We start from the raw sequence: 20,159 nt of genomic DNA, 5'->3' as shown, positions 1-20,159 counted from the left end.
CAGACTGGTGTCCTGCTGACTTTTGTTTCCATTTACAAGCTGTTTGCTTCCTGGAAGGCCTCCAGAGCTGCTTCTCTGGCATCAGTTCAAGGTTTGCTTTCAGCTCTAGCTGCTCTAAACTTCAGCACACAGCTCCATTACTAGTGTGGGACCGAGGGAAGGTATTTGGTCATGAATTTTGGCTACAACACAGCTGAGCTGTGTCAACAGAATTGTAAGCTCCATGACTGCTTTTTCCAAGGCAGCTGCTGATAGAGTAGCAAGGAGAAACCTATGGCCTCACACAGTCCTCTAGAGCCATGATTTCAGTCAGCCATAGCAAACCCCCACTCGGTTTCTGAAGGATGGGCTCTGCCCTCTGTTAGATGGCTGGCATGTTTGCTTCTAGCCACTGCTGCATCCACAGATGGAAACAGCCTGGACAGAGGTCACTTGTGTGGGAAAAATGCTGGATGGAGAACACGCCTGAAGTTGTAGCTTACTCCTAATGTAAGATTTTTTTTTATTTTTTCTTTTTATAAAAGTTTCCTGTCTTCATCCTGCAGATGCAGAGTGCTCAACCATCAGACTGAGGACACATAAAGTGTTCCTAAGATACTTTAGGTCAGAGAAAGCAGACATTAGCTCTAGATGCCACCCAAATCCTCTAAGAACCTTACTGGTCTTCCTATAATGGGGCTATGACACATGTTGTTGTCCCTTGCCCCATACTCAAAGAGCTTTCTTGAGAAGCTGGTATTTGCCTAAGATTTAATCTGAGAGAAGGAATACCAATTGGTTTGTTACTGTACAGTGATAGGAGCAGGAAAATCTGACAAGAGAGGGAAACCGGGGGACTTCCATCTTACAACTTTGGGGCCAAACCTTCTGATTTCCTGGATTTTATTCTCATGGACTCCTGCTCCAGCCTGTGTCAGGCAAGCAAGATGCAGCAGCTCTGACCTGTTGAGCCCCACCAATCTGGGTTGGTGTGCTGCTGCAGGACTGCAGCTCTGACTGCAGCTCTGTGAGAACTGAAAACACCCATGGGCTCCTCGTGGGGGTTCAACACGACCATCTTGCCTCTGACAAACAGAGCTTCTGGTTCAATGTCATAGTTCAGCAATGGGCTGATAAATATCCACTCAAATAAACAGGATGCCCAGTTTGTTCCTTTTTACACTCCTTTATGGTGCATGAGAAATATAAAGGAAGATAGAAGCTGAATGGTTTGCTTGCTTGGGGGACAGGAGAGGGGACATATTTGAAATTGAAGTGGATATGTTTTGCTTGGTTACTTGGTCCTTACACTCAGAAATCTGACTTCTGTGTTGCCAGAGTCAAGAATTTGAGGAGAGCTCAGAAAATGAATGCTTGCTAACAGAGAGCAAGAGGTCTGGAATGGGGATGTTTAAAATGTGTCATGTTTGTATATCTCTAATGAACTTTTTGGAGAAAAGGACTTCCATGGACATCAAACAGTTCATATCAGTGAGGGCAGCTCTCTTCCTCAAAAGTCCTACAGGCAGGAAAGAAATTTTCACACTTTCAGCATTAAAAAAACTCAGCCCACGAAGCACACTACTGAAAGATTACAGGGTCTGCCCCAAGTGTTGCCATGCCTGGGCTGGTGCCAGGGGCAACTATGTGCCACCACTGCAATAAGGAGTCATGGATTTTGCCATTCCCGTGTCACCCCAGCCCCGTGGGCACGGGTAAACGCCAACAAAACCACAGCAAGCAGCACCTCTTCAACCCTCAGATCCTTTGTGATTAATTTACTTATTGATGGTCTTTCATAACTGTGTGGTCATCTTTTTTCTCACTGCCATTAATTATTCCTGGAAGCAAATAAAAGGGCCCTCCGATATCTCTCCCTCCCACTCAGCACAGCCAGCTTTTCCTTAGGGAGAAAAAACTTGTGCTCGTTTGCAGTGGGACAATGCCGACTTTTGAACCTCTAACCACTAAACAAACAAACCTTGCGCTCTGCTCCACAATCCAAACAGGCTTTATTGACAGGCGTATCGCAGCAACGCGCAGCAGCTCCGGCAGCAGCCGGGCTGGGATCAATGCTGCGGGGGTGGCCCCGGGCGCCACAGGACATCCTCGAAGGGGCGGCCCCGCCCGGGGCTGCTGCCGCCCGAGAGCCCTCTGTCCGGGGACAGCGCAGAGGGAGGAGTGGGCCGTGGTGCCTGCAAAGCCCTTCCAGCTCAGAGCCCTGGTGCCGCTGCTCTGCGCTGCTTTGGGACCGGGGCTGCAGAGCCAAGACCCTCGGCTGGGGTGCAGCTCAGCTTTGGTTGTCCCCAGCAGCTCCTCCGGAACGATCCAGGGACCCTTTAGAGTCAGAGAAGGATGAATCCGGCTCCTGCCTCCCTCTGATGAGGAGCAAACCGTGGACATTGGACTCAGCAGGACGTGCTCTGTGTCAAGCCCATGCGTAATGAGCATTACTGCTTTGGGGCTGCACCCGTGCTTCCTGGCCAGGCCCCCTTCAGAGACCACGTAGGCAGCAGAAAATCAGGCAGGTTCCTTGCACTGGAGCTGCTGCCTCCCACCACGGTCTTGTCCCAGGCACAGGAGCCCTGGATCAGGTTTGCATGGCCACATGTCTGCTCTAGGAGTGCCAATCCCTGGCCCTACGAGGCACGGAGCTACATGCAGACAAAAGGCAGCGCAGAGCCTTTGGGGCTGATGCTTTCTATATCCCCAAGTTCCCTTAGGCAGAGACAGCAGCCTTGTCAGTAGGGTCTGGCCCTGACCAGACCATTCTTCCCATGCAGTCCTGTAGACACTGCTAGGATTTGGCTTTGGCTTTCAGCAAAAAGATAAGGAAAGCTTCAGCAGCAAAAAAAACCAAAGTGCCCCAAAGAAGGCAAACGGAATAGCTTAAATAAATTTGATGACCAAAACTGAACAGCATGGGGCTAGATCCTGGGCAAGTCAATAATCCACATAATGTGTTTGGGGCTGGACAGCGCTCCCATCATCCCTGCTGGGCCCAGACCCACATCAGCTAGCTCCACACCCAGCCAAGGGCACTGGCTGCAGCGTGGCTGCTCCAGCCTGGCCTCACTTCACAGCTGGACTTCTCCCATCCCTGAGTGAAAAGTGGCAAACAGCCAGGGTGATTTGGCCAAATCAGCTGGACTTTCCTTGTTTCCATCTCTGCTTAAGTGAGTCATTTGGCCTCTCAGGGCTCTTTGAGGATTTCTGTGTCTGATGGAGCTGTGATGAAGCCTACACAAAGCAGATAAAATCCAGGGAACTTTGGAAAATCAACTGAAAGAGCTCCCCACAACAAGACAGAAATTTCAAGGATGTGAGAAACAGTGTATAGTTTAACCAAAGGGACATTGCACGTGCAAAAAAGGCTCCTCACTTCGGCGTGACAGGACACCTTTTTCAGAAGAGACTAAATTCTTTCAATTTCTCCGCACTGCAGCTAATAAATCTGGATGGATGACTATCAGCATTGGATTTATGGGCTCTTTTACAAGTGTCTAACATTAGGCAATTCACTTCTGATCATTTAAACAGTGTCTTATCTTGTCTGCTCTGACCCTCGGGGCAGAATGAACATTTTGCATATTCGTGGTTGCAAGAAGATTCATGGTTGCAAGAAGAAAATGAAGTAAAATATAAAATAAAAAACCATGTGCTTTAATTTTTTTTTTTTTCCTGCTAAAATTCATCATTAGCCCAACAACATTGCAAAGGTCTTTTGGACCGATCCCTGAGATATCCCGGGGGTTGACTGGCAGGCAGCGCCCCCACTTTTTCTAACAAATTCCAGGGTAAAAAAATGCACCCGAACATAATAATAATAATAATATTAATAAAGCGGTGCACACGCTTTCCCCGGACGACGAGACACATACACTGTACACCTGTACACACGGCCGGCCCCGCGGGGCGGTGTAGTGCATCGGGGGGGCCGCTCCCGCCGTGCCCCCCGGCCCGGCCCGCTCCGCCGCGTCCTCCCGCTGTCCCCGGCCGCTGTCCCCGGCCGCTGTCACTGCGGGCCCGCGGGGCCCAGCCCGGCTCCGCCCGCCCCCGCCGCCGGAGCCTGCAAGGAGGCGCCGGGGCTGAGGGGCTCCGCGCCGCCGGGCTGCGCCTGCTGCAGCTTCTTCTTGTTGATCTTCCTCTCCTTCGCCCGCCTGTTCTGGAACCAGATTTTCACCTGCCGGGAGGCGGACAGGGGAATGAGGGGGGACAGTCGGCCGGGGATGTATCCCCCTCTCACGGGGTGTCACCGAGCGCGCATCCCAACCCCGCGCGTTCCGCCCCCGTCCCGCACGTCCCTGCCCCGCGCATCGCTTCGGGGACAGACCTGCCTCTCTGACAGCCCCAGGTTGGAGGCCAGCTCCGCTTTTCTCCTGATGGTGATATAGCGGCTGTAGTGAAACTCCTTCTCCAGCTCGAGCCGCTGGTGGTCGGTGTACACGACGCGGTACTTGTCTTTCGTCCTGGTTTTAACTGCGGAGCACAAAGCCAGGGTTGAGAAAGTCAAAGCCAAAGGGCAGAGCTCAGCCGTCCTCTCTGCCGTGCACAGCGATCAGGAACGATCCTATCCTCCCCCTCCCGAGCTTGCTGCTCGCCTCCCCCTGCCCTGGGCTCTGCTGAGCAGCAGAGGAGGAGACGTTCCTCAGTTCCTTGGGGACATGGGACATCAATGCTCCCAGCCCTGGCCCCACCGCACACCCCTGCCTTGCACGGGGACACCTTTATTGTTGGCTTTTGGTTTTGTTTCGCCTTCCCTAGAGACAACAAACATTTTATAGGGAAAGAGGGAAAAGGAAAGAAAGAAAAGGCCCATTCATGGCACAGCGATTTCGTTTCTGAACAGCGACCTAAGGGTGGAGAATCGGGAGCGGCAGCCGGGAACCACTCGTGAAGCTCCCCCTTTTCTCTTACGGCATGGGGGCTAAAGGGATTTCTTGGGAAGCCTGGAAGTGTGACGTGCAACTTCAGAGATCAAAAAAAACCGCAACCCAACCCAAACCAATAAAGAAACAAACAAAAATCCCCAAACCCAACCAAACACCGAAAACCCGACGGGATCCGAGGGCGAATGCCAGCGAGCAGCCGGTGAGAGAGCATCGCCGCAGCCGCTGGTCTCCCTTTCCCGAGGGTTTCTTGTCTGACTGGTTGTGACCCCGGCCCTCCCGTTCCCCAGGGAGCCGAGGCGGGGAGTCTCTGCCCCAAGGTGCTTAATGGCTAGTAGGCTGACTTTGTTCAGGTAAACTCTCTGCAAACCACAACAAAAGCACCCTGTAAAGATACAAGCCTGATCAGAGAAAACTCCCCAGAGCCAGTGAATAGGGAACACAGTCCCAAACAATGCAGGACAAGGAGATCTTATCAAAGAAAAACCCTTCTCAAAGCCTTAATGACAGCCACATTCTGTTTGAATTACCACTACTGAACAAATGGCGGCAGGCGCTTTCATCCCCCCAGCTCTGCACATTAACATAAACACTGGCTCCAAAGGCAGAATTTGAATGGAGACAAGGGACCGGCCACCGCCGCACAAGCCCAAACTGTGGGAACACCACGGGCTGCTGTGGGAAGCGCGGTGGGCCTGTAAGAGTTCCCGTCCCGGGACGTGGCTGTGGCAGCGATCGGCACCGGGGCACCGGGGCTCTTCCCCCGCCACAGGCGCAGCCGGGACTCCCTCTCCGCTCCGACCGGGGTGCCCCGCTGGCCCTGCCGTCAGCCACGCAAGGCACGGGATGAGAGAGGAACGCCGTAAGTCATTATTTACTGCGAATGTCTCCATCCTTTTTTTTTTTTTTTCTTGGCCAGTACATATAAATATTTTAAAAATTAAAAAAAAAAAAAAAATTAAAAAAAAAAAAAAAGAAAATAAAAGGAATAAAAAAAGGGAAAAGAGGAGATAGTAGCCGTGGAAGGCGTATATCAAAGCGCAGGACACGCACGTCCCCTGGCAGATGCACGGTGGGAATGAAAGAGGGTCTGCGGGGGTATTAACATGACAAGGGAGCGCGGCGCCGGCTGCAGCCTGACCCGGGAGGGCACGCCCTCGCACGGCCCGGCCCGGCCCGGCCCGGCCGGGGGCACGGCCCGGCCCGCAGGGATGGGGCTGCCAAGTGGCCGCCGCTGTCGCTCGGGAGGCCTGGCCGCACGGAGACCTTAATAAAGGGCAGGCGCCCAGTGACTCAGAAACAAATGCGGAGCGACACCGGCCGATGATTTATATGACTATAATTGGTTATAAAAATCTTCTAAGTGGCTATAAGCAGGAGAGCGGAGCAGGGGGAGGAAGAGGGAGCGTTTCCTCGGGATCCTGGCCGTTCCACCCTGCTCCGTCGGAGCTCACCCCGGGCCACCGAGCCCCCGGCACTCGGCAGCGCGGACGGGCCGCGGGCAGAGCGCGGCGGTCCTGCTGTCCCGAGGAGCGACCCTCGGGCGGGTTTGCTCCGGGGAACCTCTCCCCGAATAAAGGTTCTGCCGGGCTGCCCGGCGTACGGGGAGCAGGGGGACTCGTCGGCAGGGCGATCACCGCCCGCCCGGCCCCGGCCCGCACTTACCCTGGCTGCTGAGCGGGGGCTGCGCCGGCTTCCTCATCCACTCGCAGAGGCCGCGGCGCTGCCCACCGGGGGAGAGCGGCTCGGGGGCGGCGCTGGCGGCGGCGCTGGCGGCGTTGAGGGGCTGCATGACCCCGGCGGAGCAGTGGGGCGCGGGGCCGGCGTGGTGGTGGGCGTGCGGGTGGTGGTGGTGGTGGTGGTAGTCGGCGGGGCTGTAGGCCATGGGGGCGGCGGGGGAGCCCCCGTTGAGGCCGTGGACGGCGCCGGCGGCCGGCGGCGCCCCTTGGCCGTAGGTGCCCCAGTCGTCGCGGAGCGGGGCGGCGTAGGGCGCGGGCCAGGCCGGCCCGGGGGACTGGGCGCCGTCGAGGTTCACATGGTAGCCGCCGTAGTCCGCGTACTGCGGGGCACCGACGAAGTTCTGCGCCGCCAGGTTAAGCCCCCCCGAGTGCCGCACCGGGCCGGGGTACATGGGCCCGTCCTTCTCCAGGAGGTAGCTCACGTACATGCTGGCGGAGCCCCGGCGGCGGCTCTCCACATGCTGCTCGGGGCTCTCGCCGCGGCGCGCCTGCTGCTGCCTGGGGCCGGGCTGCCCGGGGCGGGGAGGGGGCAGGCGGAGGGGCCGCGGCCCCGCGCTGCGCTCCGCGCTCCTCCGCGCTCCCGGTCCCGATCCAATGGCCGGCAGTCCTTACATGATTAACGATTGTTTACAAGGCTGTATTAGTAATGGCCCAGACACACCAAAGGCAGGTGACGTGGAGAGGCGCTGGGTATATAGCTACTACCCCTAAAAGACGATTTGCATTTAAAAAGATAAGGAGAGGGCAGCGACCTGATCACAGCTAAATATTCAAGCCTTTATTGTTTAAGAGCTTCCTCCTTCCATTGCAACCTGGTGCACTTTAACCTCCAATCACAGGTTCAAAGGATGAAATCAAGAGACTTGCAAAAGACAGAGAGGGAGATCTAAGGGCGAGGGTGGGAATATGGGAGCCGTGTATCACGGCCGATCTGTAGGCAGCACTTTAGCCAGCTCTTCCCTGTGCCTTGGGATTGGGGGGTGGTGGGGGAAGGGGCGGAAGAGGAGGGAATTTTGATTAAAAATCCACAAAGCCGTTTTGTCGTGGTTGTTTTGAGCAACAAACCCCATCGCGACGGCCTACTACTGCTTTTTTGTAAAACGCTCCCGCTCGGTCATGGGCGATGAAGGCGAGGTAAGAGGAGAAATCCCCCCCGCTCCAAGGGCGCTGTCTCCTTCCTCCTTCTGCTCCTGCAGTGCTTCGAGGTCGGGCGCGCCCAGCAGGTCCGGGAAAGGACGAGGACAGGGGGTACCATCGTCTAAAACACCTCTGCCCTCAGACCCACCGCTGGAGCCAGGCTGGATAATCCTGTCGCCCGGGGGGGGCTTGGGACCGAGGCAGGGGATGGTTCTCCTCGAGGAGTGAGTCTGTCACCTCACTGGGCGGTTCCCTCGCTGGAGCGCGGCCGAGCCCGCGGGGAACCCGACGGCTTGTTCCTCCAGGCACACTCACTTCTTCCCTCCAGGCACACTCACTTCTTCCCTCCAGGCACACTCACTCCTTCCCTCCAGGCACACTCACTTCTTCCCTCCAGGCACACTCACTTCTTCCCTCCAGGCACACTCACTCCTTCCCTCCAGGCACACTCACTCCTTCCCTCCAGGCACACTCACTTCTTCCCTCCAGGCACACTCACTTCTTCCCTCCAGGCACACTCACTTCTTCCCTCCCCAACTCCTTGGAAACCCTCTGGAAATGCTGGCTCTGGAAGGGCGGCTCCCAGGCAAGCGGCAGCCGGCTCCCCCAGCCCGGTCAGTCCCCTTTGAAGAGGCGACCCCCTCTCAGCTTTCCCCCGCCGCTTTTATGCTTTAACTTTTCACCCTGAGCGGGGACAATGCGAGACGACGTTTGCATATTCGCATCTTTTCCCATGACACAGCGAGGAAACCTTTCACCCGCCGAGAAAAAAATGGATGGGGACGGGAACGTCCCCCCGTTTTCCCAGGACTTTTCGCCGGTGAAGCTCAGCACCGTCCCAGCCGTTCTCACCGGCGTTCCCTGTCCCGGGGGGCGGCTGCGGCTCGGTCCTCCCGGGGCTCCCCGGACGGGCCCCGCGTGTCCCCGACCCTCGTGTCCCGGGTGTTACATACGGAGATCCACGTGCTCGTGTCCCAAGGGTGTTTTTCCTTCCACGTGGGTGGCTGTTCTGCACACCGAGGAGTGTCACTGAGACGGGGCGTCCTGCAGCTGAGGGCGGATTTCAGCTCTGCAAAGGCAGATATTCCGAGTCCATTCTCTGAAAATCTCCCTCTCCTTCCCCCCATTCTATCGTCCCTTTGCCGCTGAGCGTGGGGCTGACGCGGAGCCAGGCCAGCCCGTGTGATTCAGTGTCCTCTCTCAAAATGTCCCAAGGGATCCAGTGTCAGCGGTCCCGGGAGACCGGGACGCTCAAGAAGGAAAGGATGCAGCATCTCTCCTTGGGAAGAGGCCACGGACGGACCCCTCGGAGTCCCTGTGGATGTGCCGGATGCGAGGAACGGGGTGTCCCCACCCCGCACACAGCCACGAACGCTTGTGCCTACACTGTCACTTGTTCGCAGGCTGTCGCAGGTGGCCGCGGTTGCAGCCCTACCATAACACCAGCACAACAGCAGGGATGCAGAGAAGCCTGCCAGGCGCTTTCTCTGGAGGGAATTTCTCTCTTTGTTGCCTATTCCCACCGCGACACTTTCCCCGTGCCCCGGCGGTGGGGTAACGAGGAGAGGGGAGCGGGGCTCGGAGCTCCCAGCGCTGTCTGAGCAGGAGACTGAAATGTCACTCTGGAAAGGAAATGCTATGTCCCCTCAATGTAATCGCCTCTCCCGATAAGCACCGACAGAGCCGATCTATGCAGATGTGAATTTGATGATGCCATAAACAGAGAAAGGGGCCATTAAAACGACAAAACTCTGGATATATTGTAATAAAACGCGCTACCACCCTGATCAACCCCGAAACAGCCCTCTTCAGTGTCTAGGGCTCCATCAGTGAATCCCTGGCAGCCAGGTGGCAGCTTTTTGGGGTGAGGCCCGAGCTGGCTGGGCTGGGGACCATCGGCCGTGGGATCGGGGCTCCGGTGAAGGAACAAGATAAGGCTCCGAGGCAGCTCCGTGATTACCTGGAATAGCAACTAGAGCGCTGCTCCGGTACTTTGCCATCCTGACAGTGATCCCAGTTACCTCACCCCCCCACTACGGGGAGTACTTGGGAAGACGGGGCCCTAAGCGGGGTCGGAGGCGTGATGGGGACGAGCCCCGCTTCCCCTCGGATAAATGTTTCCAAGCATCCTCCACGGCTGTGCAGCTGCTTCCCGGACGCGACCCATGGCAGCTGCTGGGGACGGGGACACGCTGCTCCGGGACACTCTTGTCTTAAAATAAGGGGGATCCCGATCCACTCTTAGATGCCTTTGCGGCCCTTCGGGCTTCTTGTTGTGACTGACACATGATTTGTCCCCTCTCCGGCCCTACCAGGCTATCGGGACCTCTCAAGGAGGTTGGGGACAGAGAACATATCTCTCGTCAGGGTTTCACTGCTTTTTCCCCTCCGTTCTGCCTGCTCGCTCTCTGCTTTCGTTTTGGGTTTTCCCGCCAGCTCCGGCGCAGAGCTGCAGATCCGAGAGGAGTGGGGACCCTGGGACCAGACCCCCACACCGGAGCGTGCCAGAAGGCCTCTTTGCTTCCTCCCACATTTTTCCTATTTCGTTAGATCCTGAGCAGGGAACCGCAACCCGGCGCCTCTCACGCTGACAAGAGCCCGATGGGGAACACCATTCCCGGGGAAATATCTGCCGCCGCCCCTCCACGCTGACCTCGATATTTTCCCCGTAAAGCTATTTCACCCAGAGCTGCCTCCTGGGCAGAAGCTGGACTCCCCGCCTTCCTCCTTCCTCAGCCTTACTGCTCGATCTGACAGAAATGATTCCCGGCATTATTCCGGGGGGCAGCGGCAGGACCGCGGGCAGTGCCGGGGGCAGGGCGCCCTCGCACCCCGGGCAGGCGGGGCTCGCATCCCGAGCGGACACCGCGCCTCGGGGCCCACCCTCATCGTCGCCTCGGGACTCAGGGCTGAGGCGGATTGAGGGATAAAGAGGTCGAGCATCGCAGCCCGAGGACTCCCGTCGCAGGTCAGAGATGTCCCCATAAGCTCCGGGAAGGTCGAGTGCTGTGCAGCCCCCGCCATCCCTCCTCCACAGACCGCTCCCACTCGGCGGGACCCCTGTGGGGATGCAGATTCAGCGTCTTTATTTCTACTTGTTTTGTGGTTTAAATAATTATTTTTTCTGTGATTTAGGAGAGTCTCGGGGTGGGGGGGTGGAATCTTCCCGTCTCCCTCCACCTTAACGACAAGGAACAGGGAGCGTTGTTTGCAAGGTAAAGAAAAAAAAAAAAAAAAGCAAAAGCCAGCTTGAAAGCCCTTTGGCGGCCATGGAGAGAGAAGGGAAGGAGGAATCGTGTGCTAGTTAGTCCGACCTGTGGAATTTATGACTCCCCCTAAGCACAGACATGATAAGGACTTAGAAAACATCTTGGATCTTTTCAAGCCGGCAGCCCCCGAGGCTTTGATGTAGATTACCTTGCAGAATAACCCAATACTTTTATCGTGGGGTTGATACTCGTTTAAGCACATGCCTCTAGGAGGGGGTCAGATGCTGAGGGCTCGCTCCCGAGCGGGTTGGCGCTGCTGGGAAGAAAGCAGGCGGGGAGGGAAGGTGGCACCCGGTGCCCGGCCGGGGCACAGCCGCGCTGGGCACAGCAGCACCGCCACGGGCCGGCCCTGCGGCCCCGGCCAGCCCTGCCTCTTTGCACAGGTGCTGCCAGGCCTGAGTTCACATGGCCCTGCTCCCCTTCAGGAAACAGGAACTTAAACAGAGAAGAAGGAAAAAAAAAGTCGTATGATACACCGGAGATTTCTACAGCCTGAGGCTGGTGAGGGTGTCCTCAGCCTCCCAGATCCAGCGGCTGGCACACCTCTGCTGACCGAGGAAATAGCCTTGGTTGGATTTAATTTCTTTACTTGACTTTACCTTACTTTATCGTTTTTAAATGTCACAGAGGAAGAAGGCCGCGGCAGGGCGCCCCGGCTGCCCGCAGAGCCCGGGCCCTGCTGGCATGATCCTCCTGGGACGGCCGGGAGCCGTGAGTCACCCGCAGCACGGCCCCGACGGCCGGGGACGGTCCCTCTGACCCTGTGGGGGAGCCCAGGGCTCGCTTGTTGTCCCCCCGGCACGGGGTGCTGCTCCCCAGCCTCCCGCTCTCGGCTCTGCGGGGCGGCGCGGGAGGCCGAGGCTGAGCTTGCCTCTCGCTCTCCCCGTCCTCGCCGAGAGCCGCGTCACTCCTCGGGAAACAGCGAGCTGCTGGGATGGAGCCGCTAACACGAGTGTCGTCTCCCGTGCCGAGCTAAACACCGAGTCTGAGCTGTAAAATGGTTTGCAGGCATTTACCACCAGCGTGCCTGCCCCCGTGCTATCTCCCCCTCCCAAGGGCGATCTCACGGCTGATGCCCTCACCGCTTTCCTCAGCGATTAATTTTCTATATTTCCCAGCTCTGAAACCTTAGCAGGGAGATGATGCACGCCCCTTGGGTGTGTTATCCCCATCTCCACAACACGTGCTAGTCTTGCTGACCTTTCCCCACTGTTCCCTCTTCTCCAGGCCCTTCCATGGCAAGAAGCTATTGCCCCACACCACTGTCTCCCTCAGCCTTGCGCTCCTTGGCAAGCCCAATCCTACAAACCCCTTCAGTGAGCAGAGGCACAGGGTGCTGCTGACGCATGTAGGTGGTTTGTTGTTTGCAAGACCATAATTGTACACATCCCTGAAGGGCCATGGTGCTTTGCGGATCATATTTTGTGCTAGCAAATGCAGGAATCCAAAGCAGAGATGTGTCAAGCGCTTCTTTGGCCTGGTAGGGAGCAGGCCAAGGCTCCCACATGGAACTTTTCCTTATGGTGGGGCTGTAGGAAGGCAGAGGAAGACTCATCTTTTTCCCCAGACAAACCTTTACTCTCTAACCCAAAACAGCCCTTCTGGCTCCAAGGATAAATTGGTACCTGACTGCTCTCCCCCATCTCACATTTGCTCTCAGCTATTTTATTCTAATTCCTGAGAGGGAAAAGGAGTTTCACTGCATTTTGTTTCTGGCCTGAAAAGAAGCCCCTAAAGGAGCTGAAGGTAGGGCCAGGCAGATCCAGAGCCAGCTTCCCAGCTGTGGCCCACACTCCCTTCCCCCAGGCTCTTCTCCATGACTCAGCTGCCAGGGACCAGCCCAGCCCTGCCTCAGTTTAGCCTCCTCACCCAGAGCAGCCCTACACACTGGAGGCTTTTCCAAAGGTGAACCCAGTACACACCACGTAGTCGCTTCTCCAAGAGAAGTATGTTGGAAACTAGAGCTAGGCATCTCTTTCTTTTTATGATCTGATGCCTCCAAGCCCCCTCTGAACACGGGGCAGTCATGGCACTGGTGGGACTGGAGGGCTGTCATTAGAAGTAACTTCAGTGTTTTCTGCAGCCAGAAGATGCATAGAGCATGGAGAGGAACCCTAGTGCACCTGGAAAGAGGCTTCTCCGGGCAGCAAAACTAAGTGTCAGAGCTTAGCTGTGGCACAAAGGACCGCGAGTAGGTGTAAGCAATACATGGCAGCAGGAGTGGGTCCCTGTCAGGATCTCCTGTCTGTTTTCACCCCAGCTAAGCATTAAATTAAGCATTAAATTAAGCATTAAATTAAGTATTAAATGGACTGGATCCCACACCAGTCTATGTGCCTGAGTGGAGGCGACCACGGGAGCACCGCCACTTTTCCATCTCTCTCCACAAGCAGGTTTTCAGAATTCCTTCTCAGCTGAGATCTGAGCCAGACTGTGCCCCAGGGCACCCACACTTCTAGGAGTGTTGCTCTATCAGTTTTCTGGCACAGCCTTAAACATTTTCATCTGTCAGTGACCTATAAGGCAGGATCCCTACCCTAAGCAGCTGCACTATTTATCTCATTACAGTGCATTTCAGGAAGCATGAATCCAGCCCAGGTCTCAGACAACCTACCTGGAAGAGCTCCTGCTGGGGCCATTCCATAGTGCTGGAATGCTCACCAAGGGTGAGAAGGAGCTGGGCTCAAGTTCCAGCTCTTTCTGAAGCCATTTGAGGCTTTCTCAACCACAGATCTGGGTGGGGTTTTTGTGCCTTTTTCTTTTAAAGCTGCTTTTCTTTGCATGATCTAATTAATTAGCCAATGATGCAGGAATGTGGCAGAATGGGAAGCCTGAACCCACTGAGATTTCATTCTGTGTCTGGGAGAAGGGGGCTGAGGTTTGGTGTATCCAGCTCCATGGGAAGCCATTCATCTTCAGTGTACTTTGACTCTTTTGTCCCTGAAATAATTTCCGGCAGAAGTTTTGACCCTTAAAATATAATCTGTCTGCAAATAGCTCTAGAAGAGCTACGACCTTGGATTTCTTCATTGCCTTTCACAGTGCCCCCATGAACATGTGGACTAAAAGCCACTGCTAGCACGCATGACAGGGTCACTTCTGTTTTTCTCTTCTGGTTTAGCACATGGTTGATCCAGCTTCTCTCAGAGGGACCCCAGAGAGCCTATCCCAGGCATCCCAAACCCAAAAGCATGACGTGTTGGAGGAGTACCTCCACTGTCTCTCTATCGGGACAGAGAAGGGTCTCTCACATTTTTGGTCCCTGCTGCCTGTGACACAGGGACATGGTTGTTTGGCAAAACTCTCTGAGGGGGGCGGGCGGAGTGGTTTGTGCTGGTACTGGGCTTGTCCCATCGGTGCTACGAGGTTTTGGCAATGGAATCCTTTTAACCGACAGCCTCATCCCCAGCCGTACTCTCCGGGTCTCCTGCAGCTCTGCTCCAGAGATGCTGCCGCGGCTGGCCCAAGTCCCCGTTCCGAGGGCCAGCCGCGCTCCCTGTCCCCCGCCCGGCGCGCTCGGCCCGCAGCCGCGGTGACCGAGCTCCACCTAGCGCCGCCTGCGGCCCGGGAGCATCCCGAGCATCCCGAGCATCCCGGGCATCCCGGGCATCCCGAACATCCCGAGCATCCCGAGTATCCCGGGCATCCCGGGCATCCCGGGCATCCCGGGCATCCCGAACATCCCGAGCATCCCGGGCATCCCAAGCATCCCGGGCACCCCGGGCATCCCGAGCATCCCGGGCACCCCGAGCATCCCGGGCACCCCGGGCATCCCGAGCATCCCGAGCATCCCGGGCATCCCGGGCATCCCGGGCATCCCGAGCATCCCGGGCATCCCGGGCATCCCTCGGGGAGAGCTCCTCGGCACGGCGCTCCCGCCTCCCACAGCTCCTGCAGGTACAGGGGAAAGCAAATTCGGGCGGATTCCCCAGCGCCATCCTGTCTTTCAGCTCGGGTTGTCAAATTATCTTTATTCTTATTTCTGTTACTGCTATGAGGGAGAGCTCAAACGTCCTTTGCCCTTCAGTGCTTTTAATTCACCTCAACCCTTCCACTGCTCTTCTTGCCGGATTAATGATTACTGAATCTCTGTCAGTCTGTGCCTAACTTAAGGAATCCACCTTATACTAAAGGCATCTCTGCTGGAGGTCTTCAAACAAGTTTAACTCTCTCCATTCACTGCAGAGGAATTCATCACTTTCTCCTGACAACGTGCTTCTGGAGGCACAGCTTAGGGGTCTGGATCCTAATGAGAGAAGTGTGGGAATTTCCCTTCAAGAATCACGAAGCTGATCCCTAAACAGAACTGTCTGTGTCTCTGCACAAGCCTCAGGAGCGGACCACCACTTTGCTAAGTTGTGTTGGAAGCATCCTGGAAAGAAAATGTCCTAACAGAAATTATTTTTCACTCAGTACCTCCTGTAGCTTTGTTCCATCCATCTCTTCTGTGTGGAGAAGCAGATGCACAAACTTCCCACACATTCAGCCCTTACAGGAGGGTTTTTCTCCTGATTGCCTCCTGATTGCACTTCCTCACGGAGTGCTGTGTTGCCTGAGCTGCTTTTCATGTGTGAATCATGAGAAGTTGTACTTGCTCCAAGGTTCTCTATTTGCCTTTATATTCCCAAGTCTCAACTCAGAAGGGATGATTGGGCCAGATGATCCATGTCCAGTTCTTTTCAAGTTTTGTGGATAAACATGTGACACAACTCCCTGGCATGTTTTTAAGTACATGGGATTCCCATCTGCTCCTCTTTGGGCCAAGTTCACATCTGCTACATTTCTAGGGCCAGCCAGGCTTGGAAGTGACTGGTTCAGCATTAGGTTCCTCTAAATTTGAAGGCTGAAAATTCCTGTCTGCACAAGACACTCAGCTTGCACTGTCCAGCCACTGCAGGCTGTGTGCTAACAGCTCTGGACAGTGACATCTTGCAGATGAACACTTTCAAACTGTTAGGGGTATGTTAAAAATAATACATGATTTCCAGAGAATGCAGTGTTAAAATTTATTTCTGTTTTAATATCTCCAAACTGCTCTTCATCAGTTTGTAGCTGATTAAAAAAATCTGATGATTCATTATTAACAATTATTAACAACATTAACAAAAATATACAAATCATTATCACTGTATTGCAACATTATTTCCAGACAGTGTTAGTAAAGAGCAGCTCAATTTCTGTGATAGCATATTCCAAACAGTTTTTAATTTATAAAACATGTCTCTGAAAAATCCTAACTGAAGTTAACTGAACCTTGTAAAATATAAAAGAGGAAAAAACTATTAATCAATATATTCTCATCTTGATCCACCGTGATATAGACAAATGTATCCTATTAGTCATGATGAAAGTTGCATTTCCTAAGTCTCATAATGAAAATAGCTGTGTTTTTAACTGTACTGAAAACACATCAAGCCTATCTGGATATTTTCCTGGGATTCAGTGAGAAAGTTAAAGAGACATACTTTCATTTTAGTGCAGCAGTGTTCATACACCCTGGCTGAATTCTGTGGCTTTGAAGAGATGATAGTACACTCCTAAATTACAGAACATAATTTCTTTAAAATTAAACATTTTTTCATTTGCTATTGAAACACACAAAGCCCCATGAATGGAATTAGGTGTAACTTATCTGAAGTGAGACTTCCAACTGGAGACTGCCATCTAGAGACTGCCACCTGGATTTTCCTGACCAGGGAGGTAGAAGGTATATTACTCCTCCTGGTTACTTTAGGTGCTTATTTTAGGTAGAAAGGAATCCCTCACTTTGAGTGCCCATCTGTCATCAGCAGTTGCAGAATGTAGCCTGGCTGAGAAGAGGCCACATGAGTAACTAAATCTTGATAAAACGAACACACCTGAACTGAACGCCCATCAGCTACTTCACAGCCCTCGAGATGTCCAGGGTAAGACAGTTACACTCAATCAAATAAGGAGCTCCTTGTGAAACAAGACTGATGGAACTGTAGATTGTGGACATCTAAAATTGGTGACTCCGATGGTTTTTTTTTTCCAACCCTCACTGACATCTGGAGATGAAGATGTGAATGGCACTTCTGGAAATCACACCAGCTGTCTTTAGCTGCGTAATTGATGCTTGTAAACATTGATGAAAAAAATTGTGGGTATCTCTCATGTTGGCTTGCAATGTGGCAAAAACACTATGAATTCAATACCTTGATTGGGCACTACTTACATAACACCAAGAAAAGAGATATTCAGTTGGAGAGAGGCAGCAAAAAACCCCCATCTTGCTATAGATGTGTTTGCTGAATTAAAATAAATGAATTACACCTTCTTCCTTCTTCTCAAAAAGTCACATAAATATGGACTGGCCCACAAGAAATACAAACAGTGCAGCAATTGGTTACAATCTCTTTTCTTAGAGCTGATAAAAAACACCCTACACAGAGTTTATGACAATACTGAGACCAAATCCACAACCCAGATTATTTTTCAACCTGAGGGTCTTCATGCTGGAGTGCAGCTGAGGACAGCAAAGATTCCTCATCCCTGCTTACACTTGGTTTAGTTTTGATGCTGGAATGGCGTGTTGTAATGTTTTTCTTCATATTATGGTAAACCTAGAATTGGGAAGAGGAAATAGAATATGTCTTCTGTTATTATTTATTGTACTTGGTAAACTGCTCTTCTCCCCATGAAGCAGGCACTGAGAAATAGAGTATCTAGTCCAGAATGGATACCCAAGTAGGAATTGGTAACTTGGAAAGGAATTGTTTATCCTCCATGAAGAGGAGATAAACATCTGGTATGGATAGAACAGGACTTCCTTACTACTACTACTACTACTACTACTACTACTACTACTACTACTACTACTACTACTAATTATTATTATCATTATCATTATCATTATCATTATCATTATTCTTTTGACCTCTGAGAACAACATACAACATTCTGTCTGTGAGGACATGGCATGGTGATCCCTCATGTGACCCTCTGGCCCATGCTCAGCTCCCCTCCCATGGCAGCTATCAGCATCACCAAAGCTGACTGCACTGGCTGCAGCACAAGGGAATCCTGATCCCTCAGCACAGGCTGAGAGACTTCAGCTCTGCAGAGACCCAGTGCAGGCAGTGGGAGGGAGGAAGGAAATCCTCATCAGGAAGGCCAGGATTCCTTCTGATGGCAGGAAAATACGCCCCAAGTTCTTATATGGATCCATGGCCAATGTATCTATAACAGAGTTGTGTACTTCAGCCAGGAGACTGTCCCTCAGCTCATCGTGATCTGTGGAGCTGCATATAAACCCCACAAAAACCCAAACCCAGACATTGTTCACATGTTCATCTTCCTGTGTTTACTTACTGCTCCTTCTGCCTCAGCCAGCTGACAGGCCAGAGAGGAAACCAGGCAAGAAAAAGAGGGTCTTTTCCTGGAGTCAAGGGCCCAACAGGACTGCATCATGGCATAGCTGCAGAAGCAAAGATATGACACAGAAAACATGCTAGCTCTTGGACTCTCTGTGACTACATGGAGCTGCAGGACTTGAATGGAGAATCATGGGGATCAGAATGGTTTTATAGAAAGAGGCCTGAATTACAGTGTTGCATCAGAGGAAAAGAAGCAGAAAGATAAGGATAAAGGGTGAAATGATCTTACAGTGACTTAATCAGAGTCCTTTGTAAAATCTTCATTGTGGTATGACACGTAATGGCATGACTTTTTTTTCTATCTTCCATAGGAAAAATGTTAGGAAGACAATGCCTGTCTGTCACTGGGGCTAAACCTGCTTCTTGTGGACTGTGTAGTCTTACGTAAACTTTTCACAGCAAGTCTTTTAATGTAATTTGATATCACATTTTTTTTCTGAAATGTAAGCACTGCCGTAGAAATAGTTTAACTTCATCAGGCATCAGTGCAGCACCTGACTGTTGAAGTCCCTTACAAAGTTACTGGGACAATAGGGTCCCTGATATTTAACCCCCCCACAGCAATCTTTCATGGATCAATCTGTCATATTCCCTGTACTTTTAATGCCATTTCAGACTTTATGTGGTGAGGGTAAGAACAGTGCAGTGTCACAGCAAGGCATTCTGTCCCTAGAGCATCTATGAAACGCCTGCCAGAATTGCTCAGCCAACCCAAAGTCCTTCCCTTTCCTCCATGTTCCAGACCTCATAATTCTCTGTCACCTTCTCTTCTCCTGTTCCCTGGGGCCCACCTCTAGCCAGAGTCCACCCAGACACAGAGGGACAGGCTGAAAATAATGTGCTGAGGGCACAGAATTAACTTCCCCACAACTCTTCCTTAGAAGGGTATTTATCTAAGAGGATCCCTAGCCACCTGGGACTGAAACAAACTTGTTTAAGCTGGTAAAGCTCGATTAAAAAAAGGAAGATTAGGAAAGGACCCACCAAAAGTTTAGTCAACATGGGAAAACATAGCTTTTGGGGGGAAAAAAATAAAAGGAAAGAAAAAAGAGAAAAAAACAAAGGAAAAAAAGGGGGGAAACCTGCAGTGAGAGAATAAGAAGTTCCCTGGGAAAAGAGGGCACAACTAAATAAATACAATGAATTAGTCCTGTCAAATACACATAACCTTTAGTGTTGATCATTTCTGCTTTAGAACAAAATGAACAGGATCAGGCAGCCTTTGTTAGATTTAGAGGAAGATCTCGTGTTTTGCAACTAATTTTGGGTAAGATATAGTGTACAATAAATAAAAGGTCATTCAGACAGTGACTTAGTAAGTATAAATTCTCATGCTGTGCATCACTTGGAAAAACACTTACACATCTTTTGTAGCATAGTATGGTTGGTCCATTTTAAATCCACTTTGTATTAATTTGTAGAAATTTGTGTCAACGGGAATACCAGGGTAAGGATTTACACCTGTGGAAATGGTTGGAGAATATGTGTTAATTCAGAAGCTGCCAAAACCAAACCCCTCTCTTTGTATTATTGCAGAACATACCCAAGGAGAATATTTCCCACAGCAGTATCCCATATGACCAGACATCACTCTTCATGGTGTATGTCCTCTCGAACAAGCTTTCTGGAGCCATCCATTTGACTGGCAACCGAGCCTGTGCAGACAGGGGTATGGAGGCCAGGTCATGCTGTGACACAGGTTGTGACACAGTCTTTCTAGGTGACTCACTGTGATTCTCAATACCAGCA

At 52.6% G+C, this 20,159-nt stretch overlaps 2 protein-coding genes across 2 annotated transcripts in view; both read right to left on the bottom strand.

Moving 5' to 3' along the window:
- Positions 1–3,621: 3,621 nt before the first annotated feature.
- CDX2 (caudal type homeobox 2) lies at positions 3,622–7,643 on the bottom strand. Its single transcript, XM_086881681.1, has 3 exons — positions 6,534–7,643; positions 4,313–4,458; positions 3,622–4,162 (listed from the first exon to the last, which is right to left on the bottom strand). The coding sequence occupies exons 1-3, from the start codon at positions 7,033–7,035 to the stop codon at positions 3,995–3,997; spliced, it is 816 nt and encodes a 271-aa protein (XP_086737807.1). The 5' UTR covers positions 7,036–7,643; the 3' UTR covers positions 3,622–3,994.
- Positions 7,644–16,012: 8,369 nt separating this feature from the next.
- FLT3 (fms related receptor tyrosine kinase 3) overlaps positions 16,013–20,159 on the bottom strand; it is a 44,905-nt gene continuing 40,758 nt past the window's right edge. The window contains exons 21-24 of the mRNA XM_023918930.2: positions 19,954–20,065; positions 19,772–19,871; positions 18,346–18,451; positions 16,013–17,597 (exon numbers count right to left, since the gene is read on the bottom strand). Coding sequence (XP_023774698.2) covers positions 17,463–17,597; positions 18,346–18,451; positions 19,772–19,871; positions 19,954–20,065 — 453 coding nt within the window. The 3' untranslated portion in view covers positions 16,013–17,462. The remainder of the gene's footprint in view (positions 17,598–18,345; positions 18,452–19,771; positions 19,872–19,953; positions 20,066–20,159) is intronic.

Source organism: Cyanistes caeruleus, chromosome 3, assembly GCF_971803275.1.
Source record: "Cyanistes caeruleus chromosome 3, bCyaCae1.hap1.1, whole genome shotgun sequence".
NCBI classification, from domain to species: domain Eukaryota; kingdom Metazoa; phylum Chordata; class Aves; order Passeriformes; family Paridae; genus Cyanistes; species Cyanistes caeruleus.
The sequence above is the reverse complement of the archived record's forward strand: the minus strand, read 5'-3'. Positions and strand labels throughout refer to the sequence as shown.